General features: G+C 36.9%; 1 protein-coding gene across 2 annotated transcripts in view; it reads left to right on the forward strand.

Annotated features, from left to right (window-relative positions):
• Positions 1-16,249, forward strand: part of SCAF11 (SR-related CTD associated factor 11) — an 80,199-nt gene extending 63,950 nt beyond the window's left edge. Inside the window, exons 7-15 of one of the 2 annotated variants that reach the window (XM_012459086.3) lie at positions 67-125; positions 296-405; positions 1,367-1,468; positions 2,804-2,910; positions 6,083-8,791; positions 9,553-9,899; positions 11,849-12,067; positions 12,419-12,538; positions 12,811-16,249. In XM_012459086.3, coding sequence (XP_012314509.2) covers positions 67-125; positions 296-405; positions 1,367-1,468; positions 2,804-2,910; positions 6,083-8,791; positions 9,553-9,899; positions 11,849-12,067; positions 12,419-12,538; positions 12,811-12,957 — 3,920 coding nt within the window. In that variant the 3' untranslated portion in view covers positions 12,958-16,249. The remainder of the gene's footprint in view (positions 1-66; positions 126-295; positions 406-1,366; positions 1,469-2,803; positions 2,911-6,082; positions 8,792-9,552; positions 9,900-11,848; positions 12,068-12,418; positions 12,539-12,810) is intronic. The other variant, XM_064369812.1, reaches the window with a different exon arrangement.
• Positions 16,250-20,611: the final 4,362 nt, after the last annotated feature.

Raw genomic sequence — 20,611 nt, forward strand, 5'->3', positions numbered from 1 at the left:
CTGGTTTACAGCCTTTTTAATAAAAATTAATACAAGGTAACCAAGTCCTTTTATGTCTTTGTACAGGCAACTCTTTATACAGTGAAACAGGAGGAAAGAAAAATTCAGCAATAAAGATAAATAAGGTTTGTTGAAACCAAGAAAAATATTTTTCTTAGATAATAACACTTTAGGGTTATTTAGTCCATAAATAACCAGTGCTTCAGGGTGTATCAAAATATTTAAGTATAACTATTATTTACCTATTAGAGATATTTTTATTTGTTGTTTCACTAACTACTTTTTACTTTTCTAGCCTCAGAGATCAAATTGGAGTACAAATCAGTGCTTCAGAAATTTTTTCTCCAATATGTTTTCTTCTATTAGTCACCCTGGAGAATCTTCCTTTACCTATAGAGCTTATTGGTTAGTATTTTCTACTTTTAATTTATGCTGCTTATACTTGATGTTTAATAATTATAATTAACTTTTGCTAGAAATTTAAACTCTGGGCCCAATAAAAACTGAAAGGCCTTGGTTTTGTTTTTGGTTTTTTTTTTTTTTTTTTCTTCAGATTTTTTTTTTTTTGGAAAGTAAACTAGCTCTATGCAAGAGAAAACCTGTTAATTTTGGGAGCTTCTCTATTGTGCAATGATTGTCTATGCCAGTGCGCTTTGTTTTCATTAATAAGTAGTTGTATGTAAGCTTTCTATATGCTAAAGAAGCAGGTTATTTATTAAATTGTGGGAATGGTACCTCAAGCAGAACGCTTTTAGAGCTGATCCACTCATGCTGAATCCTAGTGACTGGCATGTAGATACTAAGTAGATACTTATGATATTTGAAGATTAAATTGAGGCTTTAAAATCATGTACAGTTAGTTGAGCCAGCCTCACAGAATAAGATTTTGTGATTTAATTTTAGAGCTTGACAAGGTAACAAAAAAATAATTATATCCAAGTAGGCTTTTGAAAAGCTGTACTATACCCAGTTTTGGTTGCAGTGATCATACCCTCCTTTATTTTCTTCTTTTGTTTTAGGCTTAGTTTCAACTGGGAAACTGTTGCATCTATAATTTTTTTCTATCAATAATGAGGATATGAGTCTGACTTGACTTTATTAAAAAAAAATCTGTCACTTAAGATAGAAATTCAAGGGTTATTTTTAATAATCAAAGAAATACAATTCTGATTTGCAGTATAACAGTTTTACTTATCTTAGGACTGAGTTTATTTTGAAAGTGTTTAAATAGAAAAAAGCTCTCATTCTTGTAAGTGTGATTCATAATGCTAGGTACAAAAACAGCTGCTATTTTTTGTATGATCTAATTGTTTCTTTGAACCTAAAATTGTGAGATTCTGATGAATGTCTAAAATTTGTCTTTTAGTACAGAATTTCTAGAAGTCAGTGAAATCAGTGCATTGATTAGGCAGAAGAGACAGGATCTGGAACTGTCATGGTTTCCTGATACATTACCTGGTATTGGAAGGTAAAAATAAAAAAATTATTTACTCTAGTGTTTACATGCTTACATGAACAAGATAGCATTAGTACTTAAGTACAGGAGTACCTTACTCAATTGTTATTTTCCTAAGGAAGTTTTGTGCAAATTAAACTTCGGTGTTTCAAATGCCCAACAAAGATTGCTATATAAAGGACCCCTTAGAAAGTAAAGAATTCTTAATTTATCTGTTTAACAAGTATAGCTATGTATATGCTAGATTTATTAAACTATTTGATCAAGTGCCTACTCCACTCTGACACTCATGACTTTCTGTAATCTAGTTTTTTCTTAGTTTGGTTCTGAAGCTACTAAGATGGTGGCTAGATATGTAATATATATTTAAATCAAGCTCCTAAGTAAAGATTAGGGTCACTGCCTGAGTTTTATATTAATTCCTGTAGCATGTTATGACTTTATTTTATATGTCACTATATAGTCCTGTATAGGGCATTCACCCTCTAGGAATGATGGCAGAACATAATAGAAGTCAAATGAAGAAGTCCAGATGTATGTCCTATGAAACCCTTCTTTACGGTTACATCTTTCTATACATGTACATGTTACATTTTTTTTTCCATGCTTCTCTTCTACTCCAGAATCTCCCCTTATACTGAATCAGATAGTCTTTTATTAGGATATCTAAATGAATAAGAAAAAAAATGCTGAGAAGTGGTTTGGGTTTCAGTGCAGAAAATTTGAGGGGGAGGGGTCTTGACAGATCTCTGGGGGACACTGAGACCTTTAAAGAGCCATCCCCAGGTCAAGGAATTTTAGAATATAACATAGTGGTATAAATCAGTTCCTTGGTTGCCTGGAAAGGAGGGAGAAGAAAACAAAGGAGTGTGAGGACACTTTCTGGAGGTACGGAAATATTTTATTTTACACAGACATATGTATATGCATACACTTTGGTCAAAAGTTAGAAAATATACACTTAAAATCTGTGCATTTTATGTTGAATTATACCTCAAAGTTGATTTTTTTTTAGAGGAGTGAAGAACGTGATGAAAGCTAGAAAAATTCTTGACAAAATACTACATAAATTATTTCAAAGAGAACTGTACAAGTTTCTTTCATTTTTCTTTGCCATGAATTTATCAGAAAAACATATTTTTAAAGGTTTTTTTTTTTCTGAGTTGCAGCCAATTGGTAGCTATTTTTAGACAAGGAGTAATCTTGAATTTACATTGTTATTTGGACAAAAAACGTTTAAGCACTGTATTTTAATATTGCTAACCTGATTTAGAGAATTAATACTTTTAAATTGCTGGTTTAATTTTTTAAACCATTTAAACAAAAATGTCTTTGTTATGTTTTCAGAATTGATTTTATACCCTGGAATGTTGAAACAGAAGTCCTTCCTCTCATTTCTTCTGTGTTGCCAAGAACTATTTTTCCAACAAGTACCATATCTTTAGAAAATTTTGGTAAAGTTTGTGAAATCATTTTCTATTTTAAAAATTACTAGTTTCTTCAAGTTTCATAAAAATGTGTGTTTGATTACTTACAAAAGCTGTGAAATAAGGTATAGTAACTTGTAAATATTCTATAAATATTCTATAAATATTCTATAAATATTTGGACAGTGACTTAACTTTAAAATTGCTTTGGCTGGGCGCAGTGGCTCAGGCCTGTAATCCCAGCACTTTGGGAGGCCGAGGCAGATGGATCACAAGGTCAAGAGATTGAGACCATCCTGGCCAACATGGTGAAACCCCATCTCTACTAAAAAATACAGAAATTAGCTGGGCGTTTGGCGCGCGCCTGTAGTCCCAGCTACTCGGGAGGCTGAGGCAGGAGAATTGTTTGAACCCGGGAGGCAGGGGTTGCAGTGAGTTGAGATCACGCCACTGCACTCCAGCCTGGCGCCTGGTGACAGAGCGACACTCTGTCTCAAAAAAAAAAATTGCTTCAGCTAGAGTATATATATACAATTGAATATTTTTCTGCCACAAAAAAAAGGAAATCCTGTTGTTTGTGACAACATGGATGAATCTGGAGGACATTACGCTAAGTGAATAAGGCAGGCACAGTGAGACAAATACCACATGATCTCACTTCTGTGTGGAATTGAAAAAAGTTGATCTCATAGAACTAGACTGTAGACTAGGGGGTGGTGTAGTCCTGGTGGGGTGGAGGTTGTTGGTCAAAGGATACAAAATTTCAGTTAGGTAGAGTAAGTTCTAAAGATCTATTTATATAATAAATGATGACTATAATAATACAGTTGACCCTTGAACAACACAGGTTTTAACTGCATGGAGACATTCATATGTGAATTTTGAAAAATAAATATATTGAATTTTTTTGGAGATTTGCAACACTGAAAAAAAACCTCACAGACAAATTGCATAGCCTATAGTGAAAAAATTAAGAGAAAAGTATGTCATTAATGCATAAAATATATGTAGGTACTAATCTATTTTATCATTTACTACCATAAAATATATACAAATCTGTGATAAAAAGTTAAAATTTATCAAAACATATACACACTCAAACCACATGGTGCCACCATTTGAAGTCATGAGAAATATAAACAACTATAAAGATATAGTATTAAATCATAACTGCATAACATTAACTGTAGTACATATTTACCACTGTAATAATTTTGTGGCCACCTTCTGTTGCTATTCTGGTGAATTCAAGTGTTGTGAATATCTGGGAGGTCGAGGTTACAGTGAGCCATGATTGCACCACTGCCCTCTAGCCTTTGCAACACAAGAGCCTGTCTCAAAAAAAAAAAAAAAACCTGGCTGGGCGTGGTGGCTCACACCTGTAATCCCAGTACTTTGGGAGGCTGAGGCAGATAGATCACGAGGTCAGGAGTTCAAGACCAGCCTGGCCAAGATGGTGAAACGCTGCCTCTACTAAAAACACAAAAAAATTAACCGGGTGTAGTGGTGCACGCCTGTAGTACCAGCTACTTGGAAGACTGAGGTTGCAGTGAGCTGAGATTGCGCCACTGCACTCCAGCCTGGGCGACAGAGTGAGACTACATCAAAAAAAAAGAAAACCTGTCTCAAAAAAAAAACGCAAAACGTGGTGTAATGTAGTCATCTCCACATAAGCGTTTGTCTTTCTAATAGATTGCATATCACAGTGAAATGTGATCTCTTGCAGTGCTTGCATATTTTTCAAAGTGTTTAGTGCAATACTGTAAACCTTGAGTAACACCTTGGGGACCCACATGAAGTGCCGTTAGTGATGTAGGAAGTGCTCCCAAGAAGCATAGAAAAGTCGTGGCATTACAAGAAGTTGTTTAATTCCTTGATAGGAACTTTAGATTGAGATCTGTAGCTGCTGTTGCCCGCCATTTCAGACAGATGATTCATCTTTTAAACGAATGATATAAGCTTATGGTATTGGTAAATACAGTATAGCACTGTAATTTCTGTTATGACTTTTGTAACAACCTTTTCTTTAGCTTATTGTAAGAATACAGTATGTAACATATATAACATTAAAAATATGTTAATTCACTGTTATCAGTAAGGAGTCTGGTGAACATTTAAGTTTGGGGGAGTAAAAACTATGCCAATTTTTGGCTTTGTGGGGGTTGTTACTCCTAATCCCTGTGTTGTTAAAAGTTCAACTATATTGTATTGTTGAAAATTGCAAGAGAGTGGATATAAACTGTTCTCACTAAATTATAACTATGTGAGGTGTAGTGCATTTTATTAAGTAGCTAGATTTGGTCATTCCACAATGTAAATGTACTTCAAAGCATCATGTTGTACATAGTGAACACATAAAGTTTTATCTGTCAGTCAGTTTTAAAATTAAAAAATATTCCAACTAGAAACTCTGTGCTACAGTTTTTAGAAATTACAACTTGGAGGCTTTGAAGAACTGATTAGAAGTCTCCTTTCTGTTTTGGGCTTTCCTGTCCAAACCATAGATCTTTAGAAGTAACATCTGTTAATTGTTAATAAATAGTTTGAGTCTTTATTAATTCGTGGACAGTTTTCTCTCACCTTTTGCCTAGATAATACCAGTTCATGGCCAGGCGCAATAGCTCACGTCTGTATGCCCAGCACTTTGGGAGGCCAAGGCAGGCAGATCACTTAAGTTCAGGAGTTTAAACCAGCTTGGGCAACATGGCGAAACCCTGTTCTATTAAAAATACAAAAATTACCTGGGCATGGTAGTGCATGCCTGTAGTCCCAGCTATTTGGGAGGCTAAGGTGGGAGGATCACTTGAGCCTGGGAGGTTGAGGCTGTAATGAGCCATGATCACTCCAGTGATCACACCATTGCACTCTAGCCTGGGTGACAGAGTGTGACCCTGTCTCAAAAAAAAATCATTAAACAGGTAGCAGTTACAAGACCAAATATTACTTTCCTTTTTTCCCCTATAAAATTGCCCACTTGAACCAAATCTAGTTGTTACTTATTTCAGTGTCATTAAGAAAGTTGATGAATACCTCACACTACTCTGATGTTAGTAGCTGTGCATTTATTAATAGTTTTATTTATAAGTATTTTGCTTCACTCTGTTGCAGACTATTTGATGCTAAAATTAGCTAAAGCCAAATTACTATTTCTTAAAACCTATTTTTTTACCTTTTTTTAAAAAAAAAAATATATTATTAGGTACTTCTTGCAAGGGATATGCATTAGCACATACTCAAGAAGGGGAAGAAAAGAAGCAGACTTCTGGTACATCAAATACCAGAGGATCAAGACGAAAACCTGCAATGACAACTCCTACAAGGAGGTCTACACGTAACACAAGAGCTGAAACAGTCAGTCAGTCTCAGAGATCCCCAATATCAAGTAATTCTGGGTGTGATGCCCCAGGTAACAGTAATCCATCTTTAAGTGTTCCCTCTTCAGCTGAGTCAGAAAAGCAAACAAGACAGGCTCCAAAACGGAAGTCTGTAAGAAGAGGAAGAAAACCAGCTTTACTGAAAAAGAAACTTCGGAGCTCTGTAGCTGCCCCTGAAAAATCATCTTCCAATGATTCAGTAGATGAAGAAACAGCAGAATCTGACACATCACCTGTGTTAGAAAAAGAGCACCAATCAGATATAGACAGTAGTAACACTTGTACTGTGCAGACACATATAGAAAACCAGTCTTCTAACTGTTTGAAAAGTTGCAATGAGCAAATGGAAGAAAGTGAGAAACAGACTGCAAATCATGACACAGAGGAAAGAGCAGAATCTTCATCTTCTGAGTCTTGTGCTCAAGATCCTCCTGTGCTAGTTGGTGTGGAAGGCAAAGTTCAAAAACTTGAGAATACAGGTATAGAGGCTAAAGTTTTGTGTGTAGAAAGTGAGATTTCTAAAAATATTTTTGAAAAAGGAAGTGATCCATTGGAAAAGCAAGACCAGATATCTGGATTTTCAGAATCAGAGGTAAAGGCAGATGTATGTACAGTTCATCTTCCAAATGATTTTCCTACATGTTTAACATCTGAAAGCAAAGTACACCAACCTGTATCTAGTCCTCTAAGTGAGTTATCTGAGAATGTAGAGTCAGTGGTTAATGAAGAAAAAATGACAGAGAGTTCCATAGTAGAAATTACTGAACATAAAGATTCTACACTAAAAACAGAGAAGCTTATAGAGAGCCCCAAGTTAGAATCTTCTGAGGATGAAATTATACAAACAGTGGGCAGAAGATCTATTACGAGCCCAGAGGTTCAATTGCTCGAGCATGTTGAAACTGAAGATGCAGAAATAATTGCAACATGTGATACATCTGGGAATGAAGATTTCAATAATATTCAAGACTCTGAAAATAATTTATTAAAAAATAATCTTTTGAACACCAAACTGGAAAAACCTTTAGAAGAAAAGAATGAATCACTCATCGAGCATCCCACATCTACAGAGTTGCCTAAAACACACATTGATCAGATTCAGAAGCATTTTAACGAGGACAACAATGAAATGATACCTATGGAGTGTGATTCATTTTGTGGTGACCAAAATGAATCTGAAGTTGAACCATCTGTATATGCTGATCTTAAACAAATAAATGAAAATTCTGTGATACACAGTTCTGAAAATAATATGTCTTCAGATCTTGCAGATGAAAAGGTTGAAACTATATCTCAACCATCTGAAAGCCCAATAGATACTATAGACAAAGCCAAAAAGCCTCGTACTCGAAGATCTAGATTTCATTCTCCATCTACAACTTGGTCTCCCGACAAAGACACTCCACAAGAAAAGAAGCGGACCCAGTCTCCATCTCCCAGAAGAGAAACTAGGAAAGAAAGCAAGAAGTCTCAATCACCATCTCCTAAGAATGAGTCTGCCAGAGGCCGGAAAAAATCCCGTTCTCAGTCCCCAAAAAAGGACATTGCAAGAGAAATGAGGCAATCTCAGTCTCAGTCTCCAAAAAGGGATAATACTAAGGAAAGCAGAAAATCTGAATCACTGTCCCCAAAAAGAGATACTTTGAGAGAGAACAAAAGATCTCAACCAAGAGAGAAAGATTCCTCCCCAGGAGAAAAATCCAGGTCTCAGAGCAGAGAAAGAGAAAGTGATAGAGATGGGCAGAGGAGAGAGAGAGAAAAGAGAACCAGAAAGTGGTCTAGGTCCAGATCTCATTCTAGGTCTCCCTCAAGATGTAGAACAAAAAGCAAGAGTTCATCATTTAGTAGAAATGACAGAGATAGTTACGCTCCCCGCTGGAAGGGAAGATGGGCAAATGATGGTTGGAGATGTCCACGAGGAAATGATCGGTACAGAAAGAATGACCCAGAGAAACAGAATGAAAATACAAGAAAAGAAAAAAATGACATCCACCTAGATGCTGATGATCCTGCTGACAAACATAGGAATGACTGTCCCAGTTGGATAACAGAAAAAATAAACTCTGGGCCTGATCCAAGAACCAGAAATCCAGAAAAGTTGAAAGAGTCTCATTGGGAAGAAAAAAGAAATGAAAATTCAGGAAATTCTTGGAATAAAAACTTTGGTTCTGGTTGGGTATCTAACCGTGGTAGAGGCAGAGGCAACCGTGGCAGAGGCACTTACAGAAATAGTTTTGCCTATACAGATCAGAATGAAAATAGGTGGCAAAATCGAAAGCCCCTCTCAGGGAATTCAAACAGTTCGGGTAGTGAATCTTTCAAGTTTGTGGAACAGCAGTCCTATACGCGGAAAAGTGAACAAGAGTTCTCATTTGATACACCAGCAGATAGATCTGGGTGGACATCTGCATCTAGCTGGGCTGTGAGAAAGACTTTGCCAGCAGATGTACAAAACTACTACTCGCGACGAGGCAGAAATTCTTCAGGTCCACAGTCTGGATGGATGAGGCAAGAGGAGGAAACATCTGGACAGGGTAATGTATTCTTTTTTGTTTATTGATACTGTTCTTTTTGAAGAATTATAAATTTATGTTTTTTGTATGAGTTGAAATGATGTTTATTTGTAGTTATTATAACATTAAGCTGAACCCTAGTTGTTTACAAGTCACTTTGCATTATATAAATATATATACATGTACATTTATCTCCATCAGTATATTTTTAACCCTACCTCTGCTTCAAACCTTGCCAAAGACAAATATTTTCAGCACTGTTTGCTACAATAGAAGAGTTTAGGATATTCCTATGCAGGATTCAACAACTAATTTGTTTATTTCAGATATGTACGCTTTTAATTTTTTTATCATTGTTCTTATACAAATAAAATAAGCCATTGTTTTAATAATAAAGATTTATCTTTCCTAGTTTTTTTCTTGCTAAGAACATTGCAAGAAAAAGGCTGAAGATATAAAAATTGAATAATCTTACTTGTAATTTAGTAACTAAGTTTTATATGATTTTTTTAACTAATCAGTTTCTTGAGCTACTGATTGTTGATACATGTTTTTGCATAAACATTCTTAAAAATATTTTCAGTTGAATGTTTTCTTTCATTTAGAAAATCAGTCCACATTATTTAGAAATGACAGGATTAAATTAAACAACTGGAGATTGGTATTGGTGTGTTGAGCCCGTTAATTGCTGTTTAATTTTAGTGTAACCAGTGGTTCTTTGTTTCTCTGTGTAAAGAGATTTGTAACATGAATTTTTTCACAAACTTTTTTTCTTTTGATAGATTCTAGCCTGAAAGACCAAACAAACCAGCAAGTTGATGGTTCTCAGCTACCTATAAACATGATGCAACCACAAATGAATGTAATGCAGCAACAAATGAATGCACAACACCAGCCTATGAATATCTTTCCATATCCAGTGGGTGTTCATGCTCCTTTGATGAACATCCAACGCAATCCATTTAACATTCATCCTCAGCTACCCTTGCATCTCCACACAGGAGTGCCCCTCATGCAGGTAGCCACTCCTACCAGTGTATCTCAGGGACTACCACCACCGCCACCCCCTCCCCCACCATCCCAACAAGTCAACTACATTGCTTCACAACCAGATGGAAAGCAGTTGCAGGTATGTTTTTAGCAACTCAAGTTTAATCAATATAGCCATTGTAAACATTTAGCTGTTCAGGACAGATGTCCGAAAAAAGGCATCCTGGCCTCCAAAAACAATTGTTTATTTGATTTTAATTATGGTGAACCTTCATAATCCCTCTTTCACTGTCCTTCTCAAAACACTCCAACTCCCAAATTAGAAAATCAATTGAATACATATTAGCAAATCCAAGCTACATATATGCTGTTATTTATATCTGAACAGGACTTTTTTTTCACATTGAGTAAGCCAAATTAGAATCAAGTGGTGGGTGCTTTACATTTTTCCCGTTTTGCATTGTTTAAGGGGTGTATGGGGTGGTGGGAACTAGTGATTAAGTACTGTGATGAAGCTTTTATTGTCTTGTTTGGACAAACACTAGATAAAGCTGTTCATTATCCATTACCATCTGTGTTTCATTTTCATGAATTTATCATGCTAAAAAGAAAGGAGAAGTGCCTGTATGAGCCATAGAAAATTTGAATAATTTGCAAACATTGTATTGCTTATAATTTTATGTCTGCCTTTCCAAAATTTTAGAACCCTAGGCCGGGCACAGTGACTCACACCTGTTATCCCAGCACTTTGGGAGGCCAAGTTGGGCGGATCATTTGAGGTCAGGAGTTCGTGACCAGCCTGGCCAACATGGCAAATCCCCGTCTCTACTAAAAATACAAAAATTAGCCAGGCATGGTGGTGTGCACCTGTAATCCCAGCTACTTGAGGCTGAGGCAGGAGAAGCACTTGACTGGGAGTGGGTGGTTGCAGTGAGCCAAGATCGTGCCACTGTATTCCAGCCTGGGTGACAGAGTAAGACTCCATCTCAAAAAAAAAAAAAAATTAGGCCAGACACAGTGGCTCATGCCTGTAATCCCAGCACTTTGGGAGGCCGAGGTGGGCGGATAACTTGAGGTCGGGAGTTCAAGACCAGCCCAACCAACATGGAAAAACCCCATCTCTACTAAAAATACAAAATTAGCTGGGCCTGGTGGCACATGCCTATAATCCCAGCTACTCAAGAGACTGAGGCAGGAGAACCACTTGAACCCAGGAGGCAGAGGTTGCAGTGAGCTGAGATAGCGCCATTGCACTCTAGCCTGGGCAACAAGAGTGAAACTCTGTCTCAAAAAAAAAAAAAATTAGAATTCTGACAGTAAAATAGAGTTGAAGAATGGGGAAATTGGATTTTAGTATTTGGGATCTTAATCTTTTTCTCTTATCAATTTACTGCAAGCCATTTGACTTTACTACCTCATTTTTTCCAATCTTTAAAGTGGGGGTACTTATTTTTGTTAATATTCCTAAAGATTCTTGCAGGAAAGATACAATTCTTTTTGTTTTGTATTGTAGTTTTGAGACAGAGTCTCACTCTATTGCTGGAGTACAGTGGCATGATCTCGGCTCACTACAACCTCTGCTTCCCAGTTTCAAGTGATTCTCCCCAGCCTCCCAAGTAGCTGGGATTACAGGCATGCACCACCATGCCTGGCTGATTTTGTATTTTTAGTAGAGACTGGGTTTCACCATGTTTGCCAGGCTGGTCCTGAACTCCTGACCTCAGGTGATCCACCCGCCACGGCTTCCCAAAGTTCTGGGATTACAGGCGTGAGCCACCATACTCGGCCGATATGATTCTTTAAATACTGTTCTCCTTCTCCTTCCTTTTAGTGTTGCTGTCAGAATGTTATAATACATATATATAAAATTTTAAAGTCATGTTGACATGTCTAAATAAGGCCCTGTTTAAGAATGTTACTCAGTTTTCTTTAAAGAGCCCTTTAGATATAAATGACCTGAAATATGCATTTTTCTTTAGTCCTAAGGTTGGTTCACTTTGTGTTTTTTAATGTTATTTCTAATACATCACTAAAAGACATCCATTGAGTACAAGTAATTCATTAACTGATGATAACTCTTTAAAACAGGGTATTCCTAGTTCTTCTCATGTAAGTAATAACATGAGTACACCAGTTTTGCCTGCTCCGACAGCAGCCCCAGGAAATACGGGAACGGTTCAGGGACCAAGTTCTGGTAATACTTCGTCATCAAGTCACAGCAAAGCCTCTAATGCTGCTGTAAAATTGGCAGAAAGCAAAGTAAGTGTTACAGTGGAAGCCAGCGCAGATAGCTCGAAGACAGACAAGGCAAGTTCAAGGTTGACAGCAACCTCCATAATTCTGTATATGATAAAGGTGAAAAAATACCAGCTTTTTATTGTATGAGTGGTGAAAGAAATTTCTTATTGGCAGTCTGAATGCCACTATTATTTGAAGGATTCTGTCTAGATGTGTTGTTGTCCAGTAACTTACTGGTAATATTTTATAATTGTTTTCAGAAATGCTTGATATGTTTTAGTAAATAAACTGTTTTATATTTGTCACATTAATAGTTGGAGAGTTTCTTATTGTAAATGTCAAGTATTTCAGTTTCTTATTTGGAATTCTGTGAGAGTATATGATTTGTAAATAACAAATTATACATTTTCTTCTTATCAGAAATTGCAGATTCAAGAAAAAGCAGCACAAGAGGTAAAATTGGCCATTAAGCCATTTTACCAAAACAAAGATATCACCAAGGAAGAATATAAAGAAATTGTACGGAAAGCAGTAGATAAAGTAAGTTATGGCTTTAGTGAAATGCATGCATATTGTTTGGAACCACCTCTGTTTTAATACATGAATGCTGAAGTTTAATTAAAATAATAAAAGGTAGCTCCTACTAATTCTTGTCTGCCTTTTGCCTTTTGAATAGTTTGTATAAGATAATGAAACATGAAAATAAGTCTACTTATCTCTTTGGGGTTGTTTTTCACAAAGCTTTCTATTTTGGCTTTAATCCTTTAAGCATGAAAAAAGTTTACCGCCCCCACCCCCCTTTTTTTTCTTAGGTTTGTCATAGTAAGAGTGGAGAAGTAAATTCTACTAAAGTGGCAAATCTGGTTAAAGCCTATGTAGACAAATACAAATATTCACGGAAGGGGAGCCAAAAGAAAACTCTGGAAGAACCTGTGTCTACTGAAAAAAACGTAGGCTGAAATGCGGAGTGCTGTAAAGGACATTATCAGGATATCTGCAAAGTGCAATTTCAATATGTACCATTAACTGAAAATCATGCATAACTGTGATTGAAATTTGGTTTTGATAAAATTATTTTTTTAACATAGGATATGATGTTTTGTTCTAAATAAATATAGTTCTGCACTGCAACTTCTGTATCCTTCCTTCCCCTTCACCCTCCCCGACAAAATTCAAGGGAAAGTTTATAAGAGTTTAAGGAATGTGCATCTTTACTAGGACTGTGTTATAGTGTGGATACTGGAAGATGTATAGCTTTCTGATTAGAGCAATGGAGTGCATAAATTAGAAACTGCTAAGTGCACTGGTTTAGAAGAGATTATATATAATGCATTTATTCTGTCAGGTTAAAATATAAAGTATGATCTTTATGATTTTTCCCTCTAATTATAGAAAGTTAAATAACGTATTACAATGAAAAATATTTCTAATATTAAATAGAACATATCAATTGCAGGGTTCCTAATGTGTATTTTTAAAGCACATATCTGAATAAATCACCTAGATAGAAAAAAAATTATCACGAGTGAAATTTAGTATTCAAAATATTCAGACACTCTTCATTGTATGACCAAATAAAGGTTATGCTGCTTGTTTTTCTTTTGTGCCTTTTTTTTAACCCCCAATTGAGGTAAGCAATTTGACTTACTAGATACAACTTTGGCAGTTCAAAGTCTGTTGAAGACTTTGAGGAAAAATATTTGGAAAAAGTGTTGACTTTCGGCCGGGCATGATAGCTCATGCCTGTAATCCCAGCACTTTGGGAGGCCAAGGCGGGTGGATCACCTGAGGTCAGGAGATCAAGAGCAGCCTGGTTAACATGGCGAAACCCCATCTCTACTAAAAATAATACAAAAATTAGCCAGGAGTGGTGGTGCACACCTGTAAACCCAGCTACTTGGGAGGCTGAGGCAGGAGAATCGCTTGAACCCAGGAGGCGGAGGTTGCAGTGAGCAGAGACCACACCAGTGCACTCTCGCCTGGGCAACAGGAGCAGAAAAAAAAAAGTGTTGATTTTGTAGAAATTATGTTCTTTCATACTATCTTCTACCCATCACAGATGATAAATTGTGCCAATTTGAGAATTGCTGTTAAGTGTTACCCGCCTTCCTTGGGACTAAGAATTATAAGACTCACGGCATTGGCTTCAAGTTGTTTTTTAATCACTGATGAAATTATTTTCACACTTGAAAATCCCCAGATGCTTTACAATGAATGTAGTCTTAATTTGATGACCGTATGGTAGCCATTAGCCATGTTGCACAATTCTAGACAGTAAAACCTGTGTGTTAGAAAGGGAGGGGAAAATTAAATAATGGAGACTCCATTATTTGATTTGGATAATGAAGTTCCTTCTTTCAGGGACTAAGGATTTGGGTTTTGTTTGTTTGTTTGTTTTTAATAAGTACTAGAATATGTCAGGTTTTCTAAAAGGTAAGTTTAAAATGTTTATCCTGCCATTATTTTAACTGGCATCTTGAAAGAACGGAGTTTTCTCCATGATAAACTCTGATTCCAGTAAAAATTTTTAATACCTGCCGAGTAACTGGAAAGCTCTTCAGATAAGTTGTTAATGGATCCAATGAGATACATGCCTCAGTGAGATAAACTGACCCTTTTACTAGCTAAACTCTAGCCACAGCAATACTCTAGAGCTGTGCTTTTCTAAAGTAAAGGTTATTCATTTGTCAATTTTATGTGCATAATACTTTTCCTGGTGCTAGCTTTGATAGGCATAATATTTTAAAATGTTCGCCCCATAATGATTGTGCTAGTTCCTAAGCTTTGTTATGAGTGTAATCATAAAAATATTTCCAAGCAGTTTTTGATCTTCATTCTACGTTTCTGGACATTTGTAATATGGTATTCTACTGGCATATATATTTTTAAAGTTTGTGTTTAGATTATGATAGAGAAGTTTCAAGCCTATTTCTTCTAATAAAATATTAAGACAGTGTTTCGGAATATGAAGGCACACCTCCTTAGTTGTTTTAGTTCAGAACTCTAGAAACAATTTTGTAGACTTTCAAACTATTTTGAGTTAAGGCTAGTTCATACTTTGAAATTTTTGCAGCAAATTGCTGTGCCTGAGCTGATTAATCACACAATCCATACTTTGCCTGCATTTTCTTTCAAGTGACATTTGAGAATTTGGTGACATTTTAAAATTTGCTTTATACCATTTAGCTTTTGCAAACAAGTTTGAAAGTTCTGGAGAAAAACAAGTGGTGTGGTCAAGAATTGAAGTCTCATATGTCATTTTTTGTTGCTGTTGTTGAGATGGAGTCTTGCTCTGTTGCCAGGCTGGGGTTCAGTGGTGCCATCTTCTCAGCTCACTGCAACCTCTGCCTCCCAGATTAGAGCAATTCTCCTGCGTCAGCCTCCCGAGTAGCTGGGATTACAGGCACCCGCCACCATGCCTGGCTAATTTTTGTATTTTTAGTAGAGATGGGGGAGTTTCACCATATTGGCCAGGCTGGTCTCGAACTCCTGACTTTGTGATCTGCCTGCCTCAGCCTCCCAAAGTCCTGGGATTACAGACGTGAGGCACCACGCCTGGCTGATTTGAAGTCTCTCATATATCTTTAGTAGCACTCCTATGAATTATTTCCATGAAAATAACAAATGTGTGTTTCATATCTGATTTGGGCACTGGTTAGACTGCATTAATAGCTATGGAAGAGTGTTACTTGATTAGAATTCAAACTTTTAAAATTTTGAAATGCTTAAGAATGTATTAGAAAATGCACGCTTTATGTTGAAAAAATATATTGCTTTAACATTCCTCATTCTTGAGTTTTGAGAAATTTGTTAATTTTGCATGTGCACAAACTTAATTAGGAACATTTTGTGTGATTACATTTCCTCTTGTTATTTTTAAAGGTTCAGTACTGACTTGATCTTTGAAACCTTGGTCCCTTTAACTTACTGTCAGATTGACCGATGTTTTACAGAAATGCCTAGAATTTTGAGACTAATGTAGTTATCCATTAACATTCCAAAAGTTTTGTGCTTTTTACAGTTTGTTTTGGTAATTACCACATTTTTTCTCTTAGCGTCCTTTAAATGGCCACAGTGTATACTGCTTAAATGTTCCATCCAAAAGATGTAGCTTCAGAAGCACAGTGATTGCCCCAGGGTCTATGATATATTGTCTGTATTATGAAGTTGGAGTGCTGTCTACTGAAATTATACTCTTAAATAAATATGTAGTGTGTAATATTTTCTAATAAATTCTTTTGATAAACAAAATGATGTCTTTAACATTTTGTTATTAAGGTTCCTGGGAAATCGTGACTTTTCATTATAATCCCTTACGAACGTGTTCAATTATTACTTGGATTTGTACCAAAGTCACTAGCATCATGATTATGTAATATCCAAGCTCTAAAGCAAGCTTAGAGTTAGCTTTAAGCATATACTTTAATAGCATTTCCCCTAATTACATGATTATTGTAAGAAATTAGAAAAACTTTAGCAAATAAAATGTGTAAAAGAGACAAAAAAGGAGAAAAATCACCTGTACTCCTACTAAAGGTAACAACTAATACCAAGCAAACTGCACATAACTATGTTGTAACCTTTCATTTCCACTTGATGTAGTGAGCGTTTTCCATTTTAAAAATTACAGCATGATTTATACTGGCTGTATTCTTTTTTTCCTTCTCTTTTTGAGATGGAGTGCTCTTTCACCGAGGCTGGAATGCAGTGGTGCCGTCTCAGCTCACTGCACCCTCCGCCTCCTGGGTTCAAGCAATTCTCTTGCCTCGGCCTCTTGACAGGCACCCACCACCATGCCTGGCTAAGTTTTATATTTTTAATAGAGACAGGGTTTTACCATGTTGACCAGTTTACTGGAAAACTGGAGGGGGGTGGTTAAGATAATATCTATCTATGGTTCATTCATATGAAGAAGGTATTTAACAGCTACTTTAAATATTTCTGGGGGACAGGAAATGGAAGAATGTACTCCTTTAATATTAAATGGAGGAAAAAATAGGACATAAATTATATACAATTATCCTAACTAACTTTCTTTAAAAACTTCAAGGCAAAAAGAAAAAAACATATTTAATAGAAGCTGTTTCTGGGTAACAGAATTTTTCCCCCTGTATGCTTTTGTCTTCCAAATTTCATACAGTGAATAAAAATTGCATGATCAGAAAAACTATCTTCAAAATTGCAGGCCTTACTGCTTGTAGTGTGAGGGTGAGAGATGGGGTGAAGGCTTTGCTTTAGGCTGGAGAGCTGAAAGTTTCCCACGCTGTAACTGGTCTGAGTTCTCAGATGCTTGAGCATCTGGCTGTGATGGGCAAGTGTCTGGTGGCTTCTCAACACTCAGCTCCTCAAGGATGAGCTTAACTTGGCTGGCAACTTATGAGTTCTAGTCTGTAAGCAGTCAGCACCCGCTGGCTTTGTGGGCTATGAAACGCTTTCGTCTGAAGTGGACTTCTCAAACTATAACTAGCTTGAGCATACTCCCCACCAATCCTGTGAGTACTACCCAAGATAATCCATTTCTGGTGATTAGTAGGGGTGTCTGGGCTTTAAAGCTCACAGAGGGCCCAGTTTTGTGACCATGAGTATGCTATCTCTGAACCTGAATTGCCTATAAAAAGAGGTGCTGCCCATCTACCTTGCAAGTTACTGAGGGTTGAGATAATAAATGGAAAGGTCGAAATTTCCTCCACATTTACTTGGGAGAATTCTTGTTTATATAACCAGAATTGCTTTTCCCACTGCTTTCATCCCTGTTGGACAGTGATAGAAATAAAACTTGTCCATTGGTTTGCAATCTAGCTGCATATTTAGGGTCATATGGAGAGTTTTTAGAAAAGGCTATGGACAAGTACAGGCCCACCCCAGACCAATTATATCTGTCTCTGGGGATGGGATATTTTAAAATCTCCCAGGTGGAGTCTAATGTGCAGCCAGGAAGCAAACCACTATGTAACGTTTCTAGATCCCCTGCAGATCACAGCTGTTCTGTTAGAGTACATAATTAATTGGATCACAGCTTTTCTCTTTTTGAGACAGGGTCTTATTCTCTCAGGCTGGAGTGCAGTCACATGATCACAGCTCACTGTAGGCTCAACCTTGTGAGCTCAAGTGATTTTCCCACCTCAGACCCCCAAATAGCTGGTACTACAGGCGTGTGCCATCATGCTAACTTTTGTATTTTTTTTTGTAGAAACGAGGTTTCACCATATTGCCCAGGCTGGTCTAAAACTCCTGGGCTCAAGCAATTCACCTGACTCAGCCTCGTAAAATGCTGGGATTACAGACGTGAGCCACACTATGCCTGGCCAGAACACAGCTTATTTGAAAACCATTTGGATTCTATCCCTGTCCCAGAAACATCAACAGCACCTGATAGTTTGTACACAAACATACCTCTTTCTTTTTAACGGTGTTTTCAAATTTGAATCTACCACATTACTTGGGATTTTGAGCCCACTAAGCACTAGGAACATGGCAAAACAGCACCTTCATAGACAAGATGTCAAACATTTCCAGGGTGTTCACACAGCAGTTCATGGTGCAATCAACCTGTTGTAGGAACCCACCTGTTGGTAAGGTTAGGATGAGTATGCTTAATTTAACAAGATTTTTATTTACACCCTTGCCTAATGGAGTTACAGCTTCTAAAATTATCACTTGTAGTACTGCTTTTTCAAATAATTTCCAGAAATCTTTTTCTTATACACTTTCATACCTAATAGCAGGTTCTCCTTAGTGCTAGCTAAGTACAGTTAACCTCGATTACCAGCAACAGCAGTGACTAACGTTGAGTGCTTATTACTGGCTTTGTGCCAAGAACTTTATTTGTATTAAGTACTTTAATTTTCCTAACAACCTTGAAAGGTAGGTCCCATTAACTTTATTTTAGAATGGAAAAAAATGCTCTCAACCATCTTATAATATTCCTCTCAGCTCATGGCATGGTCTGCCCAGTAATATTTCCTTTGTGAAGTATCCAGGTCCTAACACTGACCCTCCAACCTACCTAGCAGTTTGGGCACTAGAAATAACATCCGTATACTTCTGTTTCCATTGCTCTGCTCCGAAGTGTGTGAAGTCCTCATAATCACTCATTTAGTCAAATATTATAACTATAATAAACTAAGTGGCCACCCTATTTAGTCTTCCAGATCATCCTGCAGACTTCTACTAAATTAATCATCGAATTCAACCAATATTATGTACTTGTGATGAGCCACGTAATTCCTATATGCCATATCGCCAACAAACTTTACAGTAGAACTCCAAACAAAATCTTAAACAATTAAAAAGGAATGAGTCTGCTCAGGCCGAACCTGAGGACTGCACACCTGCTCAGCCATCCTCTTGCGTACGGCTCTCAATCTGACTTCCTTTGAGGCACCTCTGGTTAGTCCCATTCACCCTCGGAACCTAATTTGGACTGAAGTTGTACTTGCCATTTGCCCACTCCCAGACTGCTCTGTGGAACTATCTTACTAGATAATAATGACAATTCCACTCCTAAGTCAATGTCCACCAGAAACACATGCCCCAGTACATCAAGAGATGAGAGTAGGATGTTTATAGCATCATATGTTGTTGCCCCAAATTAGAAACAATCTAAATCCCATCAGTGTCGGGAATATTCAGCAATAAAAATAAGGGAACCATTGCTACATCCAACAATATACGTGACTCTCACAACCAAGGGGAGGGAAAGATGATAGACACAAAATATAATCCAATACTGTATTTCTGTAATAGTTCAAAAATTGACAGAACTAAATTATAGTGTTCAGAGACCCATACTTACATAGTAAAAGTAAAAAACCACTGCACTCCAGCCTGGGCAACAGAGCGAGATTGTTTAAAAAAAAAACAAAAAACCGTAAAGAAGCAATTGCCTTGAAAATTCAGATAGTGGTTACTGATAGGGGTTTAGCGGCTTTGATTGAGATGGGACATGAGAGGCTTCTGGGGGTACTATTAAGGTCTTTTCTTGATCTGGGCAATGGGGATATAGGATTTGCTGTAAAATAATAAGGCGGTCACTGTGAATCACGCCTGTAATCCCAGCTATTTGGGTGGCTGAGGCAGTAGGATTGCTTCAGGCCAGGAGTTCATTCAATACCAGCCTGAGCAACATAGCAAGACTCTGTCTCTAAAAAAACAAAAATAAAGCTCTACTCTACATTTTATTCACTTGGCTATATATGTTACATTTCATAATTTAAGAGTTCTTAAAGTAGCAAGGGGAGAGCAATTAACTTGAAGCCATTGTTTTAGATTTGATAGTCAAACCTACATTTTTCCAGTTTTCTCAATCCAGTCCCAATGAGAAAAAGAAAACCCATGAACTTGAAGGGGGAAAAAAATCTTCATTCAAAGAATAATTATGCATCACATAAGACATGCATCTGTTCGGAACCAGAAATAAGTATAAAGCAACAAACAAGCAAGGGCCTACTCTGCACAAGAGTGAAGCTACGTGTTCATTTAAAATAGTATTCAGCTGGGCATGGTGGCTTATGCCTGTAATCCCAGCACTTTGGGATGCCAAGGCAGTAGGATTGCTTGAGCCCAGGAGTTGAGACCAACATAGAGACCTTGTCTCTATAGTCAATCAATCAA

Source organism: Aotus nancymaae, unplaced genomic scaffold, assembly GCF_030222135.1.
Source record: "Aotus nancymaae isolate 86718 unplaced genomic scaffold, 86718_ANA_hifiasm-v0.15.2.pri h1tg000092l, whole genome shotgun sequence".
NCBI classification, from domain to species: Eukaryota; Metazoa; Chordata; class Mammalia; order Primates; family Aotidae; genus Aotus; species Aotus nancymaae.